The 22,405-nt window shown below is 35.3% G+C and overlaps 1 protein-coding gene and 1 pseudogene across 1 annotated transcript; both read right to left on the bottom strand.

Moving 5' to 3' along the window:
- Positions 1-1,326: 1,326 nt before the first annotated feature.
- LOC120196720 lies at positions 1,327-1,773 on the bottom strand (annotated as a pseudogene).
- A 2,097-nt stretch (positions 1,774-3,870) lies between these two features.
- Positions 3,871-6,686, bottom strand: LOC120196945. Its single transcript, XM_039198615.1, has 3 exons — positions 6,547-6,686; positions 4,883-5,732; positions 3,871-4,358 (listed from the first exon to the last, which is right to left on the bottom strand). Exons 2-3 carry the CDS (start codon positions 5,722-5,724, stop codon positions 4,184-4,186), a joined length of 1,017 nt encoding a protein of 338 aa, XP_039054546.1. The 5' UTR covers positions 5,725-5,732; positions 6,547-6,686; the 3' UTR covers positions 3,871-4,183.
- Positions 6,687-22,405: the final 15,719 nt, after the last annotated feature.

Here is a 22,405-nt window from a genome sequence, read left to right as displayed (position 1 = left end):
GCTCGATTCCGGAACATCGAAAACTTTGACTTCCTCACCCCTCCACGCGTCGGTGACGACGGAGAAACGAAGAACATCGGTGGACTCGAAACGATGCAAGGAACACTATGTTGCGGGAGGTGTCGAAAACGGATGGTCGGATCGACGTGAATCGACGGAAAACCAATGGAAATTGAGTTAAAACCGACAATACTTCCAACTGAAATTAACGACGAACGACGACGATTCACGACGAAAGGTTTGAGGGTTTTTGTTCATCGGTCGACAACGAACACGATGGTGGTTTTGGTTCGTCGAATAGTGGTCGAACGGTGAGTAGATCATAATTTAAAGGAGGGTTGAGGGGAAGAGGAAAAATATGAAATAATCTGGAAACTGATCAGGGGAGAGAGTTTATAATTCTCTCCTAAAGAAAAATGGTTAAATCATGAGTTTAGTCACTGAATTTCCTGCATTTTATAAAACGGTCTACCAACTTGGAAAATTTTCAATTAAATCCTCAATTTTCTTCCCAAAATACCAATTAAATCCACCATTTTATAATTCTAAAATTTAGCCCCTAAATTGGGGTGTTACAGTTCTTTTAATTAAATTCATCAAGAAGAGACTGTTAGAACGAATCTATGTCCTCATCTCGAGATATTTAAATAATTGAACATCCTTATTCTCATCAAATATCGGTAAAATAATTAATTAATTGTGTTTACTTGATGTATGCTTTTTATTTGTTTTATTTTGAGTGTTATTATTTTGATAGTGAAATTTAAGATGGAATTTTAATATTTCTTTATTCCGATTGGAGTAAGAATCGATTGCTTCAAGGTATGATAGATCGATTCTTCTCGAAAGGAAATAATTAAACATTATTATCTTTCATCCAAAATTTCAAAGAATGTTATTTTAGATCTTAAACTAAATTAGACTCGAACTTATAAATTTTATTGCAAAGACAATTAATTAATCGACTAGGTACCGATTTAGGGCGTTGTGAGGGTGTTAATCCTTCCCCCACGTAACCGACTCCCGAACTCAAATTTTGGTAACGCATACTGCAAGTTTGTCGTTTTAATTAAAATTAATATTTTATTAAAATGACAAATACTTTTTGGGTGCCCAATCACACCCTAATTAAATATTTGTGGCGACTCTTCGAACCACGTTTTTATCACTAACAGATCAATCCAAAAATTATTTTTGAAACGAGACCCCTTTTTTTTCCCAGAAAAAAACTGTTTCGACACATTACAATTTCAAACACTCTCAAGAGCACGTGGAAATAGGATACGTGCCGCATGAGGGAAAAACTCAAGTACATGCACAATATACAGTTTAAACTGCAAAACAAAATGTCAATTGGTCAGAAAAAACCACTCATGTGATGCATGAGGGTATAACATATGACTGCAACCAATGAAGCAAAGTTTATTCTTCTTTCATCTGATCATGGCTGTTAGAGATCGAAAAACGACTTCCTCACAAGGAATCGTAAGTCCCATGTCGTGGTTAAACCCGAACTCCTATTCAGCTCTTCGAAGCAAGCTCTGGAATTCGGGGTGAGCCAACCATGATATCGAGACTGTGTATCTGCTTCTGTTTTCTCCAACATACACAACGAAATGCCCTTTGGGTACATCATCATAACCTTGTTTCCTCCCAAAGCTCGAGCACCTTTTCAAAATCTGTTTGATAGCTTCCGTTTGAGGTAATCTGTTTGATTTCTTGATCGCCATAGTTGTTTTTGATCACTCGATCGAGCTTTGATCTACTTGGAGAATCAGAAAAAAAGTTGGTGTGGGGAAGGATTGAGGAATAGAGGGTATTTATATGGGAAATTTAAGAGAGAATTTGGCACTGAAACAATGTCGTGTTGATGTATTGGAGATGGCTGAATAAAAAAGGCATGCAGGCTTTAGTCCCAATGGGGATTAACCAACCATGTTGCCTCTCCTATAGACAGCATGGGTCCATTTTCTTCTCTGTTTTTTTTTTTCCTTCTCAAAGTTCTCCACCATTTGTTTATTATCATGCATGCCCTATTCTATGGCTGAGAACACAGTTTCCATAGTAAACAATGGGACAAACAAAAGGAATTGGCCTTATCACTCTATTTGACATCATTCACTGATATAGTTATTAAATCATTATCTCAAGTATACTATTCGGATTCGGATAACAATATATTCAAAAGATTATATCACTGAATGAAGCGTAGACGAATGTAAAAACACAAATACTTAACGAACATAGACCATAAGTTTGGGTATAGGACCTGGCAAATCAAAGGACCTCAAGTAGTTAGCTGGTTTCATACTACTATCATTTAAACCTTCAAATCAAGAAACACCCTATCGCTGTTCATGCGTCGTGGTACAATGTACGTGAAGGAATCTACTAAATGAAGATTAATGTAATGGGAGCATAGTCCACAAGGGCATTGAATGCTTGTGGCAACGTCACAGAATTTCCCATGATTTAGTCCTTTCTTCAAGTTGGTCAAAACACAAAAGGAAGTGGATTTTTCGGTTGTTTATGGACCACATCCACAGCACAAAGCGACCAGATTTTGTCCCACGACCCAAAATATGGCATGTTCAATTCAGCTTCATGTAAACATCGAACAAGGCTTAGCCCCACTGCCATCGAAGAGGAAGCATGGGCAATGGCTTCTAAAACCACATTATATAAAGTTTTTGGCATTGTTTTTCAGCCCTGCATTTCACCAACTGGAATAGCTAGAAATGTATTATCAACGTATTCGCTAGCTGTCTCGCAAGGTTAGCTTAGTTGGCAAGTAAATATTGATGTACTGTCTTTAGCTATACACCAGACCAACAATTAAAACATCAGGTGCCAAGGTTAAGGTCTAAGGGTGGGTGGCTCAAGCATATGGGGGGCAGAAACTTGGTGTTGTGGAGTTCGTGTATAATTCTCAAACATGTATTCGACTGCCCATGTGGTTCTGCCATATATGAGCTTCTATAACCACAATAATAAAGAATACATTATGGGGAACTGAAGCAATATATATATATATATATACACACACACATACACACATCAGTCTTTTGTGGTCTTGTTTCTTCAACCCTGATAAAAAAATTATGTGTCCGTCCCTGGAGTAGGCTACAATGACTATTATGGTCTCTATGCTCCGTGGGTTATGTGAATAAAACAGATAGGCTAAGTTATTTTTGGGTAATTCGGTGACATATTGGCTACCACATCCCAAATGATGATATGCATGTGAAGGCCATGTTGCTTTTGTCGTCAAAACGCAGACACAAAAAGAGATGGTTAATGTAAATATACGTAAGGCCATTCAGCATCACAAATTTTGCACTGTACCAATGACATTTTCATCTTTGGCTTTGGTCACCTGCACTGCATTCTTGCTTGTTCGTTTTCTTCTCTCTTTTCCTATCTTAAATGACAATCTATATTGTTGGCAACCAGAGTTAACGCCAGGATACAAATGCTAATATTTCTCCGACTGTATGATAAACAAATTGGAGGTTGGCCACTGGGAGGAATTAGGATAGACATCGAGGTGGGCCGGGGAAGATTAAGTATTTGTTTAATAACGGAGCAATAATGGATATTATGCCCTGCTACAGTTCAAATCTCGACAGCTGAATGATGAGTACTGTACTAGAATGAGGTTAGGTCAATTCATAATACATAGGTCAAGCTTATCCAAATTCCAAACATCTCAACTCATCATTTTTCTTTTCATCCAAGCCATTCATCTTAATAAGCATGGAAAACACTGTTTGTCATCCAGTTCCAGCCTAAAACAGATTCATCTGTTTTTGTATCAGAACAGAGCATTATGATTTTAAGCTGAAATGAAAAAGAAAGGAAAAAAAAATCGGCGGATAAACAATCACATCCAGATTTCTTGCCTTCACAGAAAAGATTGGCAATTTAAACTTCAACGTCAAAGCATAAATTTGTGTACTGATAGCACAACAAGAAGCATCCACACATACTGGTTCAATTTTAAAAAGCCCAGCGATGACACTAATTCAAGTTCCATGCTCTCTTCAATGTGTTACAAATATGCCTATGCGGCGTTAAATGTACCACCCTATATTTATCTGGCTGGTGATCTAGTCTGCTGGCACCAAGGAACTAGGAACTGCAGTCCGACAGACAGTAGAACGAGATGGAAAATGAGATCAGATCATATATTTGAAGAATTTAGGGCCATTACTTTGCATTGTTCATTCATAGCCAAAAGCTGAGCTTCTTTCTTGTCTAGAAGTGCAGTCAGCCTTACATTCTCTTCCATAAGTTTTTGAACTTCATCCTCTTTCTGCTTTTTCTCACTCTCTAGCTGTGTTGTCTTAGTAACTAGCCTGATTCACAATATAAAGGAAAAGATTACTAAAGAAACTTGTGCACAAGAAAGATATGAAAAACTAATGTTGAATATCTCTACTCCCCAGCACATTCAACCTCACGTTGATACAAAATGAAGTTTTGCACATAAGAAAATAGCTGTTGCTCTCATGCACTCACAGTTAAGTTCCTGCCTATACAGACAAACCTAAAACAGCACATAAGGCAAAAGAAACCCGGGTAGACCAAATTGGGTTCTTTGGTAGAACAAAGCAGAGTGGGAATAGTATTAGGAACCTACCTTCAAAAAAAATTATTGATGGTAGAAAAGAAATGAGTGCAATGAGAGATCCAGGTCGTAGTTTACCGACAAATATATATTACCGACAACTGCATCAATGATAATTTGTAAGGTCTGATATGACTTCTCAAAAGGAACAAAGTTCATATTATTTGCTGGCATGAAAAGAATGGAACAAATATTTAACATTCAAGAATACGACTGATCAAGGGAATCAAAAAGCTAAAAGATTATACTGACCGTTCAAAGAGCCTTTCAATAGTTTGAAATTGCTTCTCCGATGAAAGAAGAGTTTCTCTAACACTAATGAGACTGCTAACATAAGATTTCAGCGACTCAAAATCCTGCTTTACACGAGAAAGCTCCTGCTCGTTTTCAGCAGCACGTTGCCTCTGTATAGAAGTTTCTTCAACCAAGTCCTCAACCCTCTGCCTCATTTCATTAAGAATATTATTTGTTCCCATAGCAAAACTTTCCATCTCTTCTAACTTTAAAGACATATTCTCAATTTGGAATGCTTTTCTTCTAATTTCTGCCTGACCCAAAGTTACTTTTTCTTTCTCAATAGCAGTTTCAGATTCTGCCATGATGACTCTCTTAACAAGATCTTCCATTACATCCGAGACCATTTGCACAGATTTGATTAATTCACCAATATAAGCTCCATCTTGTTCATCCAAAGAACCTTGTTGTTTACTTATTCCAAGCCAGTTTTCCTCATCTAGACAGTCGAATGAAGGGAGATCAGCACTCTTTGACCATCCAGACAACGGTGTACCTTCCTTATCCACAAGCCCCACCCCTTCTAATAGTTTTATGCCACATGACTTATGGGCTAAATCAGGAACTGCCATTACTATTGCTTTTGATTTCAAGTAAGTCAATAAGGTTGCAGTAGTTTTCACCCTTCGCCAAAGAACATCTACCTCCTTTGATTCTTCCTCTGACCCCTGAATACAAGCCTTTAACTCTGCAATTTTGTCTTGCAAAAAATCTACCTGGCATTTGTGTTTTTCCATTTCATGAGTTTCACTTAGCTGAGACTGCAACGTTGATAGGTCAATATCCTTGCCAGCTGCCATTTGGTTTCCTAAGTAATGACAATAATCTCAATCATAACACTAACAACAAAGATGCAAATAGAAGAACGCATAATTGTTGCAAAAAGGAATAAATGGCAGGCAATAACAATGCCACATTCAGTTGAACTATTTCATTAACATTATGTCGGCTAAATACAATGTGAGAACATCTTATATGCATTGTGATAATACGCTCAACCAACAGAATGTGTTCCAAAACTGGGACGAAAATAGAACAGCCAGGTGATCAGATTTAAGCTAGCATCAAATTCTTACAGATGAGTACCACGACTCTTGCAACATCAAGAACATTTCCTAATCCCTACCTGTATCATTAAGTTAACTTTATTATGTTTCATTAATCTCCAGAAACACAAACTTGCTCCAGGAACTGACTCGGATTGAGGAAATAATACCTCATACTACACTGGATTTTGCAGAATTCCTTAATTTTTTTTAATCTAATATTTTCTCTTGAATGGTAAGGAATCTGACAACATCAATTCCATGATCAAAGCAGAAAAGAAAAGGAACAAAATTACATTCCGAGATCTGAACGAATAAAGCCCTAGCAAACCACAATGGCATGAAAATAAGCCAGAAAACTAACGAAAATAGCACTATTCCAATTACCCATCCGCAGATCAAACACACCAAGAAAAAGTTTTACAAAAAAAAAATCAATTCCAAGCGTTTAACAGAAACGATGGCAAATAAAATTTACAACCATAAATAGAACGAAAAATCCAACTTGAAAGAAGAAAAAAAAGCATAGTTTCTTCTGAAAAACAAATCAATAATGGAAGGCAATGAAAGACAAACCCAAAAAGAATTTTGCTTCTCCTTTTTGGGATTGCAAAGAGATTGAGAACGAAATGCAGAGAAAGGGAGAAACTTAGGAATATGATGGAGATGACTGTAGACGGTAATTCCGTTCGCCTTCGTTCCAACAAACGATCCTGTAAAAGAACAGTTCTTTTGTCTTTTAAATTTTAACAAAGGAAATGTTTTGCAGATGGAAATAGGTAACTTTCTCCATTGTCCTCTCCTTTCAATATTAGATTTTTCACCGGTAATAAATAGTAGGGTAAACTACATTATTAGTCATCAAAGTATTATTATGTTTCTATTTTGAGTAAGAACTACTTTTTTGTCGAAATTATCACTAATATTATGTTTTCTTTTATCATCAATCACTAAAAATTAATAAAGATAATGATGTGACAATATATAATAATAAATTTAATATTTAAATTTTTTTTATTTTATTAATTTAATTTTAATTTAAAATAATTCAATAAATTTTTAATATTTAAAAATCATATCAGTTAGTTGACAAGTTATCGAGATCTTAAAAGTAAATTTTACTCAAAAATAAACTTTTATAGTAGTATAAACAAGATGTAATCCATAAAAATGATATTAGATTAATTTTAATAAATAAATAAGAAAATAAAATGAGAGGTGTTTATAATTCAAATTAAAACAATGACTAATGTAAAGGAATACGATCGAGATAAAATTTAGGATAATTGAAGAATGGATAGATATGTCGTCAAGGTAAGTCATCATATTTAATTCATGATTCGATCATCAATTTTAACATGTGAATATCTAAATCTTTTTTAATAGGTTAATTATAGCTACTCGATATAATTTAATATTTTAATCTCTTTTTAATTTTTCGATAATCTAAATGACGCTCAGATGATTACTTCTCTTATTGATAAAATAATCTCGCAAAGATGCCCCTAAGATTTAATTTATTGACAACTATGCATATTAAACAGACTTATCTATTCACACTTGCGTCAATGATTTAAACTTAGATTTTGCATCTTTATAACTTGAATTATTTAGTACTTGTATTGAAACATTGTCTATAATTGCATAGGTGAAGATTTTAATTAATTGTATAATGATTGTACGGATCAATCTAACTCGGTAGTTAAAGGAATAATTGTTATATTTAGAGGTCTCAAATTTAAGTACCAGAGACTGTAAAAGTGTTTGAACTCTTATTATCAAATAATTAAGAGCATTTAGAACGAATATCATTTTATTGTCATCTTAAACTAATCAACAAAATTAATTGTATAATGACTTGATAAATCGAAGAGAATAAGTTCATATAATTTATAAATTTATATTAATAATAAAATTACAAAAATACTGCAAATTAGCTTTGAAGGAAAATCTGTCACTTTATTTTAGAAAAAATTCATACCCTCAACGAGATAGTGTTAGTCAGCCGGTGAGTGCTGCATAATGCAGTTTTTTTTTGTTTGTACGAATATAAAATAATATTTATTCAAAGTTTGAATAGAGTTATGTGTAAGGTTAAGGGCCACAGTCCCCTAATTTTTTATTACTACAAAATATATAGGGGTAAACATCTTTAAATTTTAATTTATTTTGATTTTTCTCCTTCCATTTTGGTTTATTTGGATTTTGTTCTTCCTATTTTCTATTATTAGTTATATCTTGCCCTCTTAAATTTGAATTCTGGCTCCGTCCTTACTCTTAACCATTTTACATTGAACGTTTATACCCTCCTACATACATAGTGCTTAAACCTAAAATTTCAAAAGATAACAATAATTCTTTAACCATCGAAATTGTTTAATTTGTGTCATTTAATGTAGGTTTTTATCCATAAAGATTCTTTTAGTACTTGGGCTAGGTTCTCTCTTTTAGTGATTTCATGTATAAAAAAAAAAAACAAAGCTCATTATAGCTTCAGATTCATCGTTTGTGATTGTGATTGTGATTGTGATCAGGAGTTAAGATTGTGTAATTCAATTGGCATTTTCTTATATAAATTGTTTACTCTTCTATTTGTTTCTTTGTGTATCTTATAATATCAAATTTTGTGGTCTTGAGTGTAACCCCCTCAGACCGATAAGAGTAACCCGATCCGATCTGAGGTGTCACATTAGGGCCACCGGAGTGACCCGCTGTAAATATAGCGGAAATTTTAAAACCTTTTATCAGAACATGTAAACTTATAAAATCATCTGCCACTATTTAAAAATAAAGCAGATTTTCAGACTCGTATATAAAACAAAATATAATTATATGCCCCCTAATCACATGTACCGTACTCTACAAACAACGCCGGAAGAACTCCCATACTGATGTCGATAGCTGCACTGGTACAATTCTTTTAACCTGCAATGTTGAGTAATAGAGTGAGCTTCGGAAAGCTCAGTAATACAGAACTACCAGATGATGCTGAAGAACGTGCAGATACAGATAAACATACATTTCTTTATTGGTTCAGATATCTACAGATTTTTATGCTGAGCGGAGATCCTATTGATATTTCAGATGGTAACGGACAATAAGCTTTCAGTTCAGAGAAATATTTCGGATGACTGAGTTTAGGAGATCAGAATATGTTATCTAGTGTGTTCCCGTAAAACTAGTAAAAAGATACAGATCTTTTAAAACATATTTATATATATATATACCCCCATCCGTCACGTACAAAATGTGTAGGTTCCCCAGAACCATACAACCCCGTCACGTACAGCAAGGCCCTGAGCACAAAGCCGAGAAGCCTGCAAGTAAGGCCCTGAGCACAAAGTCGAGGAGCCTCCAAGTAATCTTCCTCCAACAATACCCCACAATAAAAACATGTTTCGTCCGTAAACGGATATATCAAAAATCAAAACATAATTCAAGTCAAGTATCATATCAGAATCCAGGTCATGTATCAGATCAGAATCCATATCAATATCATATCAGAATCCAGGTCAGGTATCATAACAGAATTCAAATCAGGAATTAGATAAAATATTCATGAAATTAGGGAACACACCAGAGTTTACAGGTATTATTTAGAGGTATTGTATTAGGCAGAGAAACATAGTTCTTCAGTATGTCGATAGAATGTTGGAATTTAGAATCACTATTGGAAGAGTTCATTAACTGACAAAATCATCAGTTATTCAGAATGTAAATTATCAGGATCATATCTTATTCGGACAGTTTTCAAAAGACGTACGTAATCAGAAGGGTATTCAGAATGTTTTACATCCATGTCAATTGATCGGATAATCGAACAACTTGAGAACGAAGATTCAAAACCTTAACAATCTATGTCGACTGGTCAATTCATTTTCCTTCTAGGGTATTAACTCTTTAATACCACAAATTCTTGTCCATAGTCATCTTCATAATCATCGTGAATAGATTCCAATGGTCTTTATTCATTTCCAAGCTTCCACGATATCATGAAATACTGACGTGCTATTTGTAGTTCATGTTCCATAAGGACGATACATCATGTAAATTCATCCGAATTTCCAGGCTTATCCTAATCACTTACTTAATCCTCAGTCATTGAAGTTACTTAGTTCATTTAGCATTCAAGTCCATTCCAGTTACTACGGGATTTTCCAGAGTAATACAAACGTTCCTGTATTTCAGATATATATTGTACTTCAGATCCATTCAATTTGGTCTTCTTGGTAGATTTGTCGAACAAACGTCCAATTTTTAATACTGAATGCGATCTAGAGTTGAGCTGAGCTGAATACTTCCAAAATTATCATCGAGTTAAACTTGAGTAAACGAACACGCATTCAAGTAATATTTATGCCGTTCAGGTACTGACATATCATTAAAGTTGATCGGCTTACTTAAGTTGTGTTCCATAACTTTTTAAAGGTAGTCCAATACCTATGCTTATTTGGATTCCTTAATTAATCCAAGGCATTTACTTAGAATAGGACACAAGGGTATTTTTGTAATTTTAGTGTTCATTTTTATTCCATTTATTTTAGAGCTCAAAGATATCCAATCATTCTTGAGCTTGGTGGTATTCTTGGGTCATTTTCATTACATGGGTATTTTGGTCATTTTACAGATTCACCGTATTTCAATCATTTCCTTCCGTCTGATCTTACTATTAAATTCAATCTTATCATTTATTTCAGTCCTTTCAAACAATTCTGACAACAGAGTACCCCGATAAATTATTCTTCAGGTATTTACTCATAACTCGAATATTTCTGGGTCAAGTGTCTTCTCAGATTTTACAAACGGAATATCAGGAATTTTCCTGAACTAAGTCAGGATCTTAACAATCAAATCCGTACTTAATCGAGTTAAGTACGAATTCTCAAAGTATTTTCTCATTCAGGGTTAACTAGGACTATTTTACCTCTCAAGGGTATTTCCATAATTTCTTAACTAGATAATTTCAATATTAGCTCTTAACGAAAATAATTATAATTTAGAGATCCTATGATCAAATTCTTTCCCGAACATTCTCTTATCTTGAAATGATTTCCTTAATAGAATTTTAATATCTTGCACAAACCCTCTAGGGGTTAAAAACCAGTTATCCGTATTTCGTAAACAAAATCTAGCATTTCTTAAGCACATCTGTAGTTTTATCATATCAATATATCCTTTCAGAGTTATTAATCAACTTCTAGGGACAATTCTTGACATCTTAAAACTTAAGGATATTTTCGTAATTTTACCCTACCGGAGTATTATCATAATTTCCCATCCAAGTACCTTTAACATTTAACCTTTGATGAAATAAACTATAAGTTACCAATCCATGTTGATTTCTTTATCACTAAGCACATAACTTGTAATTTAATTATAACAATCCCTCAATTTCTTATAAAAATCATCTGAACCATAATCAATTACTGAACCCTTTTACCATATTCAGATCGAGTGCAGAAACTAATTAACTACACAAATGAGACCAACAGTATCTTAATCATGTATTTACCAATATTCACATGTTCCATAAAGCATAAAGAGGTAGCAAAGTATTACCTCGATTTCCGTTCAATACTGATCGACCATAAAAATTCCATTCGAACGCCTTTGATCTTCAATTCAACTTCCAATAATTCCTTAGATATATATTAACATAAATTATATAAAAAAAACGGAGCTTAATTACGATAAACGGATCGACTCGGGTGATAAATCAGTGAAAAATAGATTACCGGGTTCGAATTTGGCGAAACGGACTTCGAATTCAGGACGTCGAAAGCATAAAATACGACTTTTCGAAAATTTGGAATATTCGGTCAAAATAAAAGTCAACGGGTTTGACCGGCAATTTCGAGGCCTTCGGGTTCGAATTTCGAAAAAACGGACTGCAGAATCGGATTTGGAACGTCGAAAAATGTCAGGATAGGTATATTCGATCAAAGTCAAAGGTCGTTTAATGCCCGGTCAAAGCCAGTCAAAGTTTTGGTCAACAATGGTCAACGCCGGTCAACGGTCAACGGGTCGGGTTGGGTCGGGTCGGGTTATGACCGGTCAAAATAGGAGCAAAACCGGTCAAACCGGTTATTTTTTTCTTCCCCACGCGCAGTGGCGGCGCATGGGGGCGCGTGAACAATACCCTGATGTTGGAAAATTCCTGGAAAAATTCCTAAAAATTATTTTAAGCGCTTTCGAGATACTTACAAAGCTCAGTTCAAATTTTTGAACGGCAGAGAGCTCGATTTCAACGAATCGGAAACTTTGACCGCTTCACCTCCTCAAGCGCTACCGTCGACAGAGACCAAGGATGACACCGGTAAACTCGGAACGATGCAAGGAACACGATGGTGCGGGAGGTGTCGTAAACGGATCATCGGATCGTCGTGAATCGACGAAAAACCAATTGAAATCGAGTTATTACCGACGATACTTCCGACTGAAATTAACGACGAATGGTGACGATTCACGATGAAAGGTTTGAGGGGTTTTGTTCCTCGCTCGACAACGAACACGATAGTGGTTTTGGCTCGTCGATCGTAGGTCAGACGGTGAGTAGATTGAAGTTGAAAGAGGGTTTGAGGGGAAGAGGAAAACTGGAAACAAACTAGAAACTGGATACGACAAATGGGGTTTATAATTCATCCCATAATAAAAATGGGTAAACCATGAGTTTAGTCACTGAACTTCCTGCACTTCTTAAAACATTCTGCCAACTTTGAAATTTTACAATTTAATCCCTAATTTCTTCCAAAAATACCAATTAAATTCACCACTTTATAATTTCTTAAATTTAGCCCCTAAATTGGGGTGTTACAATTTTCCCCTCCTTAAAAGAATTTTGTCCTAGAAATTCACTCATATCACATAATTGCAGAAATAAAACTTCCATTAGTTCTCTCATATCTTTAAGTAGCTTTTACAAAAGTATGAATGCTCCACTAATCCTTAACCAGTTGAGCATACATTCTTATCATAACTTTTCCTCATTTCAATAAAAGAATCTGAACGAAAATTTTCTTGAGTAATCAATTCAGTCTTGGTGTTGAGAATAGGCTCATAGAGCAGTAGAATATCCCAATTTCCTTTCTGGAGTCGAGTCAGAATTTCTCAGATAAATAACTCTCACATGGCTCGTGAGGTACTTCACAACGTTTAGATAGATGTTACTGGTATTCCTTTTTGTACAAGTATAGCCTTAACGGATAGAAACTTCAGTTTACTCGTTACAAATAGAGACTCAGCCCTGAAGTTTCGGCTCAGAGAGGTACGATTGTAGTCTAGGGACATGTATTGATCAGCCATATTTTGACATTCGACCGGCCGGTCTATCTTGAACAATTTTGACTCAAACCAAATCTCTGATGCCACTAAATGTAACCCCGTCAGACCGATAAGAGTAACCCGATCCGATATGAGGTGTCACATTAGGGCCACCGGAGTGACCCACTATAAATATAGCAGAAATTTTAAAACCTTTTATCAAAACATGTAAACTTATAAAATCATTTGCCACTATTTAAAAATAAAGCAGATTTTCAGACTCGTATATAAAACAAAATACAATTATATGCCCCCTAATCATATGTACCGTACTCTACAAACAACGCCGGAAGAACTCCCTTACTGATGTCGATAGCTGCACTGGTACAATTCTTTTAACCTGCAATGTTGAGTAATAGAGTGATCTTCGGAAAGCTCAGGAATACAGAACTACCATATGATGCTGAAGAATGTGCAGATACAGATAAACATACATTTCTTTATTGGTTCAGATACCTACAGATTTTAATGCTGTGCGAAGATCCTATTGATATTTCAGATTGTAACAGACAATAAGCTTTCAGTTCAGAGAAATATTTTGGATGACTGAGTTTAAGAGATCAGAATATGTTATCTAGTGTGTTCCCGTAAAACTAGTAAAAAGATACAGATCTTTTAAAACATATTTTTATATATATATATACCCCCATCTGTCACGTACAAAATGTGCAGGTTCTCCAGAACCATACAACCCCGTCACGTACAGCAAGGCCCTGAGCACAAAGCCGAGAAGCCTGCAAGTAAGGCCCTGAGCACAAACCCGATGAGCCTCCAAGTAATCTTCCTCCAACAATACCCCCCAATAAAATATGTACCGTCCGTAAATGGATATATCAAAAATCAAAACATAATTTAAGTCAAGTATCATATCAGAATCCATGTCATGTATCAGATCAGAATCCATGTCAATATCAGATCAGAATCCAGGTCAGGTATCATAACAAAATTCAAATCAAGAATCAGATAAAATATTCATGAAATTAGGGAACACACCAGAGTTTACAGGTATTATTTAGAGGTACTGTATCAGGCAGAGAAACACAGTTCTTCAGTATGTCGATATAATGTTGGAATTTAGAATCACTATTGGAAGAGTTCATTAACTGTCAAAAATCATCAGTTATTCAGAATGTGAATTATCAGGATCATATCTTATTCAGACAGTTTTCAAAAGCTATACGTAATCAGAAGGGTATTCAGAATCCTTTACATCCATGTCAATTGATCAGATAATCGAACAACTTGAGAACGAAGATTCAGAACCTTAACAATCTATGTCGACTGGTCAATTCATTTTCCTTTTAGGGTATTTACTCTTTAATACCACAAATTCTTGTCCATAGATCATCTTCAGAATCATCGCTGAATAGATATTCCAATGGTCTTTATTTCATTTCCAAGCTTCCACGATATCATGAAATACTGACGTGCTTGATTTGTAGTTCATTTTCCATAAGGACGATACATCATGTAAATTCATCCGAATTTCCAGGCTTATCCTAATCACTTACTTAATCCTCAGTCATTGAAGTTACTTAGTTCATTTAGCATTCAAGTTCATTCCAATTACTTCGGAATTTTCCAGAGTAATACAAACGTTCCTATATTTCAGATATATATTGTACTTCAGATCCATTCAATTTGGTCTTCTTGGTTGATTTGTCGAACAAACGTCCAATTCTTAATACTGAATGCGATCTAGAGTTGAGCTGAGCTGAATACTTCCAAAATTATCATCGACCTAAACTTGAGTAGACGAACATACATTCAAGTAATATATATGCCGTTCAGGTACTGACATATCATTAAAGTTGATCGGCTTACTTAAGCTGTGTTCTATAACTTTTTAAAGGTAGTCCAATACCTATGCTTATTTGGATTCCTTAATTAATCCAAGGCATTTACTTAGAATAGGACACAAGGGTATTTTGGTAATTTTAGTGTTCATTTTTATTCCATTTATTTCAGAGCTCAAAGATAGATATCCAATCATTCATGAGCTTGGTGGTATTCTTGGGTCATTTTTATTTTAGGGGCATTTTGGTCATTTTATAGATTCACCGTATTTCAATCATTTTCTTCCGTCCGGTCTTACTATTAAATCCAATCTTATCATTTATTTCAGTCCTTTCAAATAATTCTGACAACAAAGCACCCCGACAAATTATTCTTCAGGTATTTACTCATAACTCGAATATTTCTGGGTCAAGTGTCTTCTCAGATTTTACAAACGGAATATGAGGAATTTTCTTGAACTAAGTCAGGATCTTAACAATCAAATCCGTACTTAATCGAGTTAAGTATGAATTCTCAAAGTATTTTCTCATTCAGGGTTAACTAGGACTATTTTTACCTCTCAAGGGTATTTCCATAATTTCTTAACCAGATAATTTCAATATTAGCTCTTAACGAAAATAATTATAATTTAGAGATCCTATGATCAATTGCTTTCCCGAACATTCTCTTATCTTGAAATGATTCCTTAATAGAATTTTAATATCTTGCACAAACCCTCTAGGGGTTAAAAACCAGTTATCCGTATTTCGTAAGCAAAATCTAGCATTTCTTAAGCACATCTGTAGTTTTATCATATCAATATATCCTTTCAGAGTTATTAATCAACTTCCAGGGATAATTCTTGACATCTTACAACTTAAGGGAATTTTCGTAATTTTACCATACCATAGTATTATCGTAATTTCCCATCCAAGTACCTTTAACATTTAACCTTTGATGAAATAAACTATAAGTTACCAATCCATGTTGATTTCTTTATCACTAAGCACATAACTTGTAATTTAATTATAACAATCCCTCAATTTCTTATAAAAATCATCTGAACCATAATCAATTACTGAACCCTTTTACCGTATTCATATCGAGTGTAGAAACTAATTAACTACACAAATGAGACTAACATTATCTTAATCATGCATTTACCAATATTCACATGTTCCATAAAGCATAAAGAGGTAGTAAAGTATTACCTCGATTCCCGTGCAATACTGATCGACCATAAAAATTCCATTCGAACGCCTTTGATCTTCAATTCAACTTCCAATAATTCCTCAGATACATATTAACATAAATTATATAAAAAACGAAGCTTAATTATGATAAACGGATCGATTCAGGTGATAAATCAGTGAAAAACAGCAGCTTACCAGTTTTGAATTTGGCGAAACGGACTTCGGATTCGAATTCAGGACGTCGAAAGCATAAAATATGACTTTTCAAAAATTTGGAATATTCGGTTAAAATCAAAGTCAACGGGTTTGACCGGTAATTTCGAGGCCTTCGGGTTCGAATTTCGAAATATGGACTGCGGAATCGGATTTGAAACGTTGAAAAATGTCAGGATAGGTATGTTCGGTCAAAGTTAAAGGTCGTTTAATGCCCGGTCAAAGCGAGTCAAAGTTTTGGTCAACAATGGTCAACGTCGGTCAACGGGTCGAGTCAATGGGTCAGGTCGGGTCAACGGGTCGAGTTGGGTCGTGTCGGGTTATGACCGGTCAAACCGGTCAAAATAGGAGCAAAACTGGTCAAACCGGTCATTTTTTTCTTCCCCATGCGCAGTGACGGCGTGTGGGGGTGCGTGAATAGTACCATGATGTCGGAAAATTCTTGGAAAAATTCTTAAAAATTATTTTAAGCGATTTCGAGATACTTACAAAGCTCGGTTCAAATTTTTGAATGGTATATAGCTCGATTTCAACGAATCGGAAACTTTGACTGCTTCACCTCCTCACGCGCTGCCGTTGACAGAGACCAAGGATGACACCGGTAGACTCGAAACGATGCAAGGAACACGATGGTGCGGGAGGTGTCGTAAACGGATCATTGGATCGTCGTGAATCGACGAAAAACCAATTGAAATCGAGTTATTACCGACGATACTTCCGACTGAAATTAACGACAAACGACGACGATTCACGATGAAAGGTTTGAGGGGTTTTGTTCCTCGCTCGACAACGAACACGATGATGGTTTTGGCTCTTCGATCGGAGGTCGGACGGCGAAAAGATCGGAGTTGAAAGAGGGTTTGAGGGGAAGAGGAAAACCGAAAACAAACTGGAAACTGGGCACGGTAAATGGGGTATAATTCATCCCATAATAAAAATGGGTAAACCATGAGTTTAGTCACTGAACTTCCTGCACTTCTTAAAACGGTCTACCAACTTTGAAATTTTACAATTTAATCCCCAATTTCTTCCAAAAATACCAATTAAATTCACCACTTTATAATTTCTTAAATTTAGCCCCTAAATTGGGGTGTTACAATTCTCCCCTCCTTAAAAGAATTCCGTCCTCGAAATTCACTCATATCACATAATTGCAGAAATAAAACTTCTATCAGTTCTCTCATATCTTTAAGTAGCTTTGACAAAAGTATGAATCCTCCACTAATCCTTAACCAGCTGAGCATACATTCTTATCATAACTTTTTCTCATTTCAATAAAAGAATCTGAACGAAAATTTTCTTGAGTAATCAATTCAGTCTTGGTCGTGAGAATAGGCTCATAGAGCAGTAGCATATCCCAATTTCCTTTATGGAGTCGAGTAAGAATTTCTCAGATAAATAACTCTCACATGGCTCGTGAGGTACTTCACAACGTTTAGATAGATGTTACTGGTATTCCTTTTTGTACAAGTATAGCCTTAACGGATAGAAACTTCGGTTTACTCGTTACAGATAGAGACTCAGCCCTGAAGTTTTGGCTCAGAGAGGTATGATTGTAGTCTAGGTACATGTATTGATCAGACATATTTTGACATTCGACCGGCCGGTCTATCTTGAAAAATTTTGACTCAAACCAAAGCTCTAATACCACAAAATGTAACCCCCTCATATCAATAAGAGTAACCCGATCCGATTTGTGGTGTCACATTAGGGCCACCGGAGTGACCCAATGTAAATATAGCGGAAATTTTAAAATCTTTTATCAGAACATGTAAACTTATAAAATCATTTGCCACTATTTAAAAATAAAGCAGATTTTCAGACTCGTATATAAAACAAAATACAATTATATGACCCCTAATCACATGTATCCTACTCTGCAAACAACGCCGGAAGAACTCTCTTACTGATGTCGATAGATGCACTGGTACAATTCTTTTAACCTGTAATGTTGAGTAATAGAGTGAGCTTCGGAAAGCTCAGTAATACAGAACTACCAGATGATGCTGAAGAACGTGCAGATTCAGATAAACATATATTTCTTTATTGGTTCAGATATCTACAGATTTTTATGCTGAGCGGAGATCCTATTGATATTTCAGATGGTAACAGACAATAAGCTTTCAGTTCAGATAAATATTTTGGATAACTGAGTTTAGGAGATCATAATATGTTATCTAGTGTGTTCCCGTAAAACTAGTAAAAAGATACAGATCTTTTAAAACATATTTATATATATATATACCCCCATCAGTCACGTACAAAATGTGTAGGTTCCCCATAACCATACAACCCCGTCACGTACAACAAGGCCCTGAGCACAAAGCCAAGAAGCCTGCAAGTAAGGCCCTAAGCACAAAGCCGAGGATCCTCCAAGTAATCTTCCTCCAACAATACCCCCCAATAAAACATGTACCGTCCGTAAACGGATATATCAAAAATCAAAACATAATTCAAGTCAAGTATCATATCAGAATCCAGGTCATGTATCAGATCAGAATCTATGTCAACATCAGATCAGAATCCAGGTCAGGTATAATAGAATTCAAATCAGGAATCAGATAAAATATTCATGAAATTAGGGAACACACCAGAGTTTACAGGTATTATTTAGAGGTACTGTATCAGGCAGAGAAACACAATTCTTCAGTATGTCGATAGAATGTTGGAATTTAGAATCACTATTGGAAGAGTTCATTAACTGAAAAAATCATCAGTTATTCAGAATGTGAATTATCAGGATCATATCTTATTCGGATAGTTTTCAAAAGTTGTACATAATCAGAAGGGTATTCAAAATCCTTTACATCCATGTCAATTGATCGGATAATCGAACAACTTGAGAACGAAGATTCAGAACCTTAATAATCTATGTTGACTGGTCAATTCATTTTCCTTTTAGGGTATTTACTCTTTAATACCACAAATTCTTGTCCATAGATCATCTTCAGAATCATCGCTAAATAGATATTCCAATGGTCTTTATTTTATTTCCAGCTTCCAGATATCATGAAATACTGACGTGCTTGATTTAGTCATGTTCCATAAGGACGATACATCATGTAAATTCATCCGAATTTCCAGGCTTATCCTAATCACTTACTTAATCCTCAGTCATTGAAGTTACTTAGTTCATTTAGCATTCAAGCCCATTCCAGTTACTTCGGGATTTTCCAGAGTAATACAAACGTTCCTGTATTTCAGATATATATTGTACTTCATATCCATTCAATTTGGTCTTCTTGGTTGATTTGTCGACCAAACGTCCAATTCTTAATACTGAATGCGATCTAGAGTTGAGCTGAATAATTCCAAAATTATCATCGAGCTAAACTTGAGTAGACGAACACGCATTCAAGTAATATCTATGCCGTTCAGGTACTGATATATCTGTTGAGTTAATCGATCGACGGAATCGGCCAAGAGGGGGGTGAATTGGCAATTAAAAATTTCGTGGAAGCTTTTGCAGAAAAATTGAAAGTAATTGCACAGCGATTTACAGTGGTTCGACTTTCTCAAACAAAGTCTACGTCCACTACCTTAGCTATCCACACTAAGGATTTTCCAACAAATTCACTAATTTGTTCTTTCTTTTTGAGGCCAAAGAGATAACCTTACAAAATCCCTCAAGAGTATACCCCAACTCTTGAGAACACTCTTTTTCCCAAGAGAAATTACAAATTTGCAACTTACAAGAAAACCTCACAAGGTAAGATGTTTGCACAATTCTAGAACAAGAAAAGAACACTCAAAGATAATTACAAATGAGCACAAATAGTGTTCTTGAAAGAAAAATGAATATTGAAAGGAAAATTGGCTTGATTTGCACAAACTTGGTGTTTGATGCTTTCTCTCTTGTTTCTCTATGATTTCTTGTTGATCAAGGGCTTCAGAACTTGTTTAAATACACCTTGAATCTCTTCTGAATGTTGGGGATGATTAGTGAAGTTCATAGAGCCGTTTTAGTGTGAAAACAATTAATAAACAGTTTGGAGCGTGGGGGAATCGTACCCCCTATGGGGAATCGGTTCCCTAAGCGTAAAATTCAATATTTCGACCGTGAACAGGGGGGAATCGGTACCCCCTATGGGGGAATCGGTTCCCTCCGAGCATTCTGGAAATCTCGAAGCCAAACCTATTCAGGGGGGAATTGGTACCCCCTTGGGGGGGAATCGGTTCCCTCCGAGCATTCTGGAATTTTTGGCTTTGAAATGGTTCGAAATACTTTGTAAAATTATTTTGAAATTGTTTTAAGATTAAAACTTAATTTTATACTTAAGTAATGATTAAAAATGATTTTTGAAATATTTGGAGTAATGTTTGATATTCGATAATTATATCGAATATACTTAGAAAATCATTTGGAAAATCTTAAAATTCATTTAACTTAATTTGTTATATCGAAATATTAAAATGTTTTCAACAATCTCCCCCTTTTTGATATAACAAAACATTTTAGTAATTTTAAGATTTTGAAATCAAGTTATGAAATTACTCCCCCTTACTTTAACACTTCTCCCATTTATCATTTTAAAACACACTTAAAACACACTTCTCCCCCTTTTGTTAAATCAAAAGATTCAAATAACGTGAAAAATATTAAGGCAATTGATTAGGTATATGTATGCATAGCTGCTAAGATCACAATTAAGAGAAACGTTAGCCATTATTCCATAATCAATATTCATAAACATGTGATATGGTAAAATTGGTCATATTGCAATAATGATGAAATGATGCAATATTAAATAAATCACACCAAACATATAGTTCAAACCATCCATAAATCCAAACAATTCATATCCTTAAATTCAACATCCCAAAATATTCAAATGTTAAAACATAAGTTGGAAAACAAAGTAAAACATTTAATCATATATCCGGATTAGGAGGAGGAAAACGAGCACGCATAGCGGCCATTTCGTTAGTGAGGTCATTAATACGTGAGTTGGTTGCTTCATTATTTGCACGCATTTCCCGAAGAATTTCTAATTGTTGAGCTCCCATTGTGGATAAATGGGACTCTATAGAAATAAAGCGCGAATCCATGGTCGCATATCGGTAATCAAATGTCTCCATACAAGATTGAAAATATGGAGGCATTTGAGTCGATTGTTGTGCTTGCTCTTCGGGCTGCTCCTCGGCCTGCTCAGGTTCAGCTTCAGCTTCAGCTTCATCGATGTCTCGCATTAGTTGCTCGAGCTCGAGATCTTCGTCAGCTTCGGGTGGAGCTTGTGAAGAACTAGCTCCCGGAGTAGTTGCAGAAGATCGAACCCATTCCCCGGTTTCCTTATCCTTAATCCATCCCGCTCTCGTTAAGGAAAGAAGGTTAATTTGTTTCTTAAGAGGAAAAATGGCATCTAGACCGACTCTAAGCCCAGCTTTGGAAAACAGATTACTCAAAATACAACCGTAAACAAGAGATGAACAAAGTTTTTTATTAGGAACAAGATTACGTTTCAACAATTTCAGCAAAATAATCTGAGGTAGGTTGATTTTAATATTGTTTTCGAAACAATGTAACCACCAAAGATCTAAGGCTCTAAGAGTAGAATAACGACCTCCAGATGGTCGAAACCACCAAGAATCATTAGATGAAAATGTTCATGAAGGTCTAGGACACTTGCACTATCCCTTCTTTTATAACGAGATCCTAAAACCTATTTTTCATTTGAAATCGCTTCATTATCTAATCCGAATGTATTGGCTATGTAAGCCGAGTCAATACATAAGAATTGTCTTAGAAGTTAGAAACGAATTCCTATGGTTTCGGTTTCAGTTTGGTCTTTAACACAAACGGCATTAGAATAGAAAATACGAACAAGTTGATGGTAAACGATGGGTTCAAGGTCAAAGAGTATCAAATTTCCACTCTTGTAAAAGAGGAAGATATTTAAAATTGATAGCTAACATAGCTTGACGAGAAGGAATAC

This window comes from Hibiscus syriacus, unplaced genomic scaffold (assembly GCF_006381635.1).
Source record: "Hibiscus syriacus cultivar Baekdansim isolate YM2019G1 unplaced genomic scaffold, ASM638163v2 tig00117034_pilon, whole genome shotgun sequence".
In the NCBI taxonomy this organism is placed as follows: Eukaryota; Viridiplantae; Streptophyta; class Magnoliopsida; order Malvales; family Malvaceae; genus Hibiscus; species Hibiscus syriacus.
This window is presented reverse-complemented; position numbering and strand designations above follow the sequence as displayed.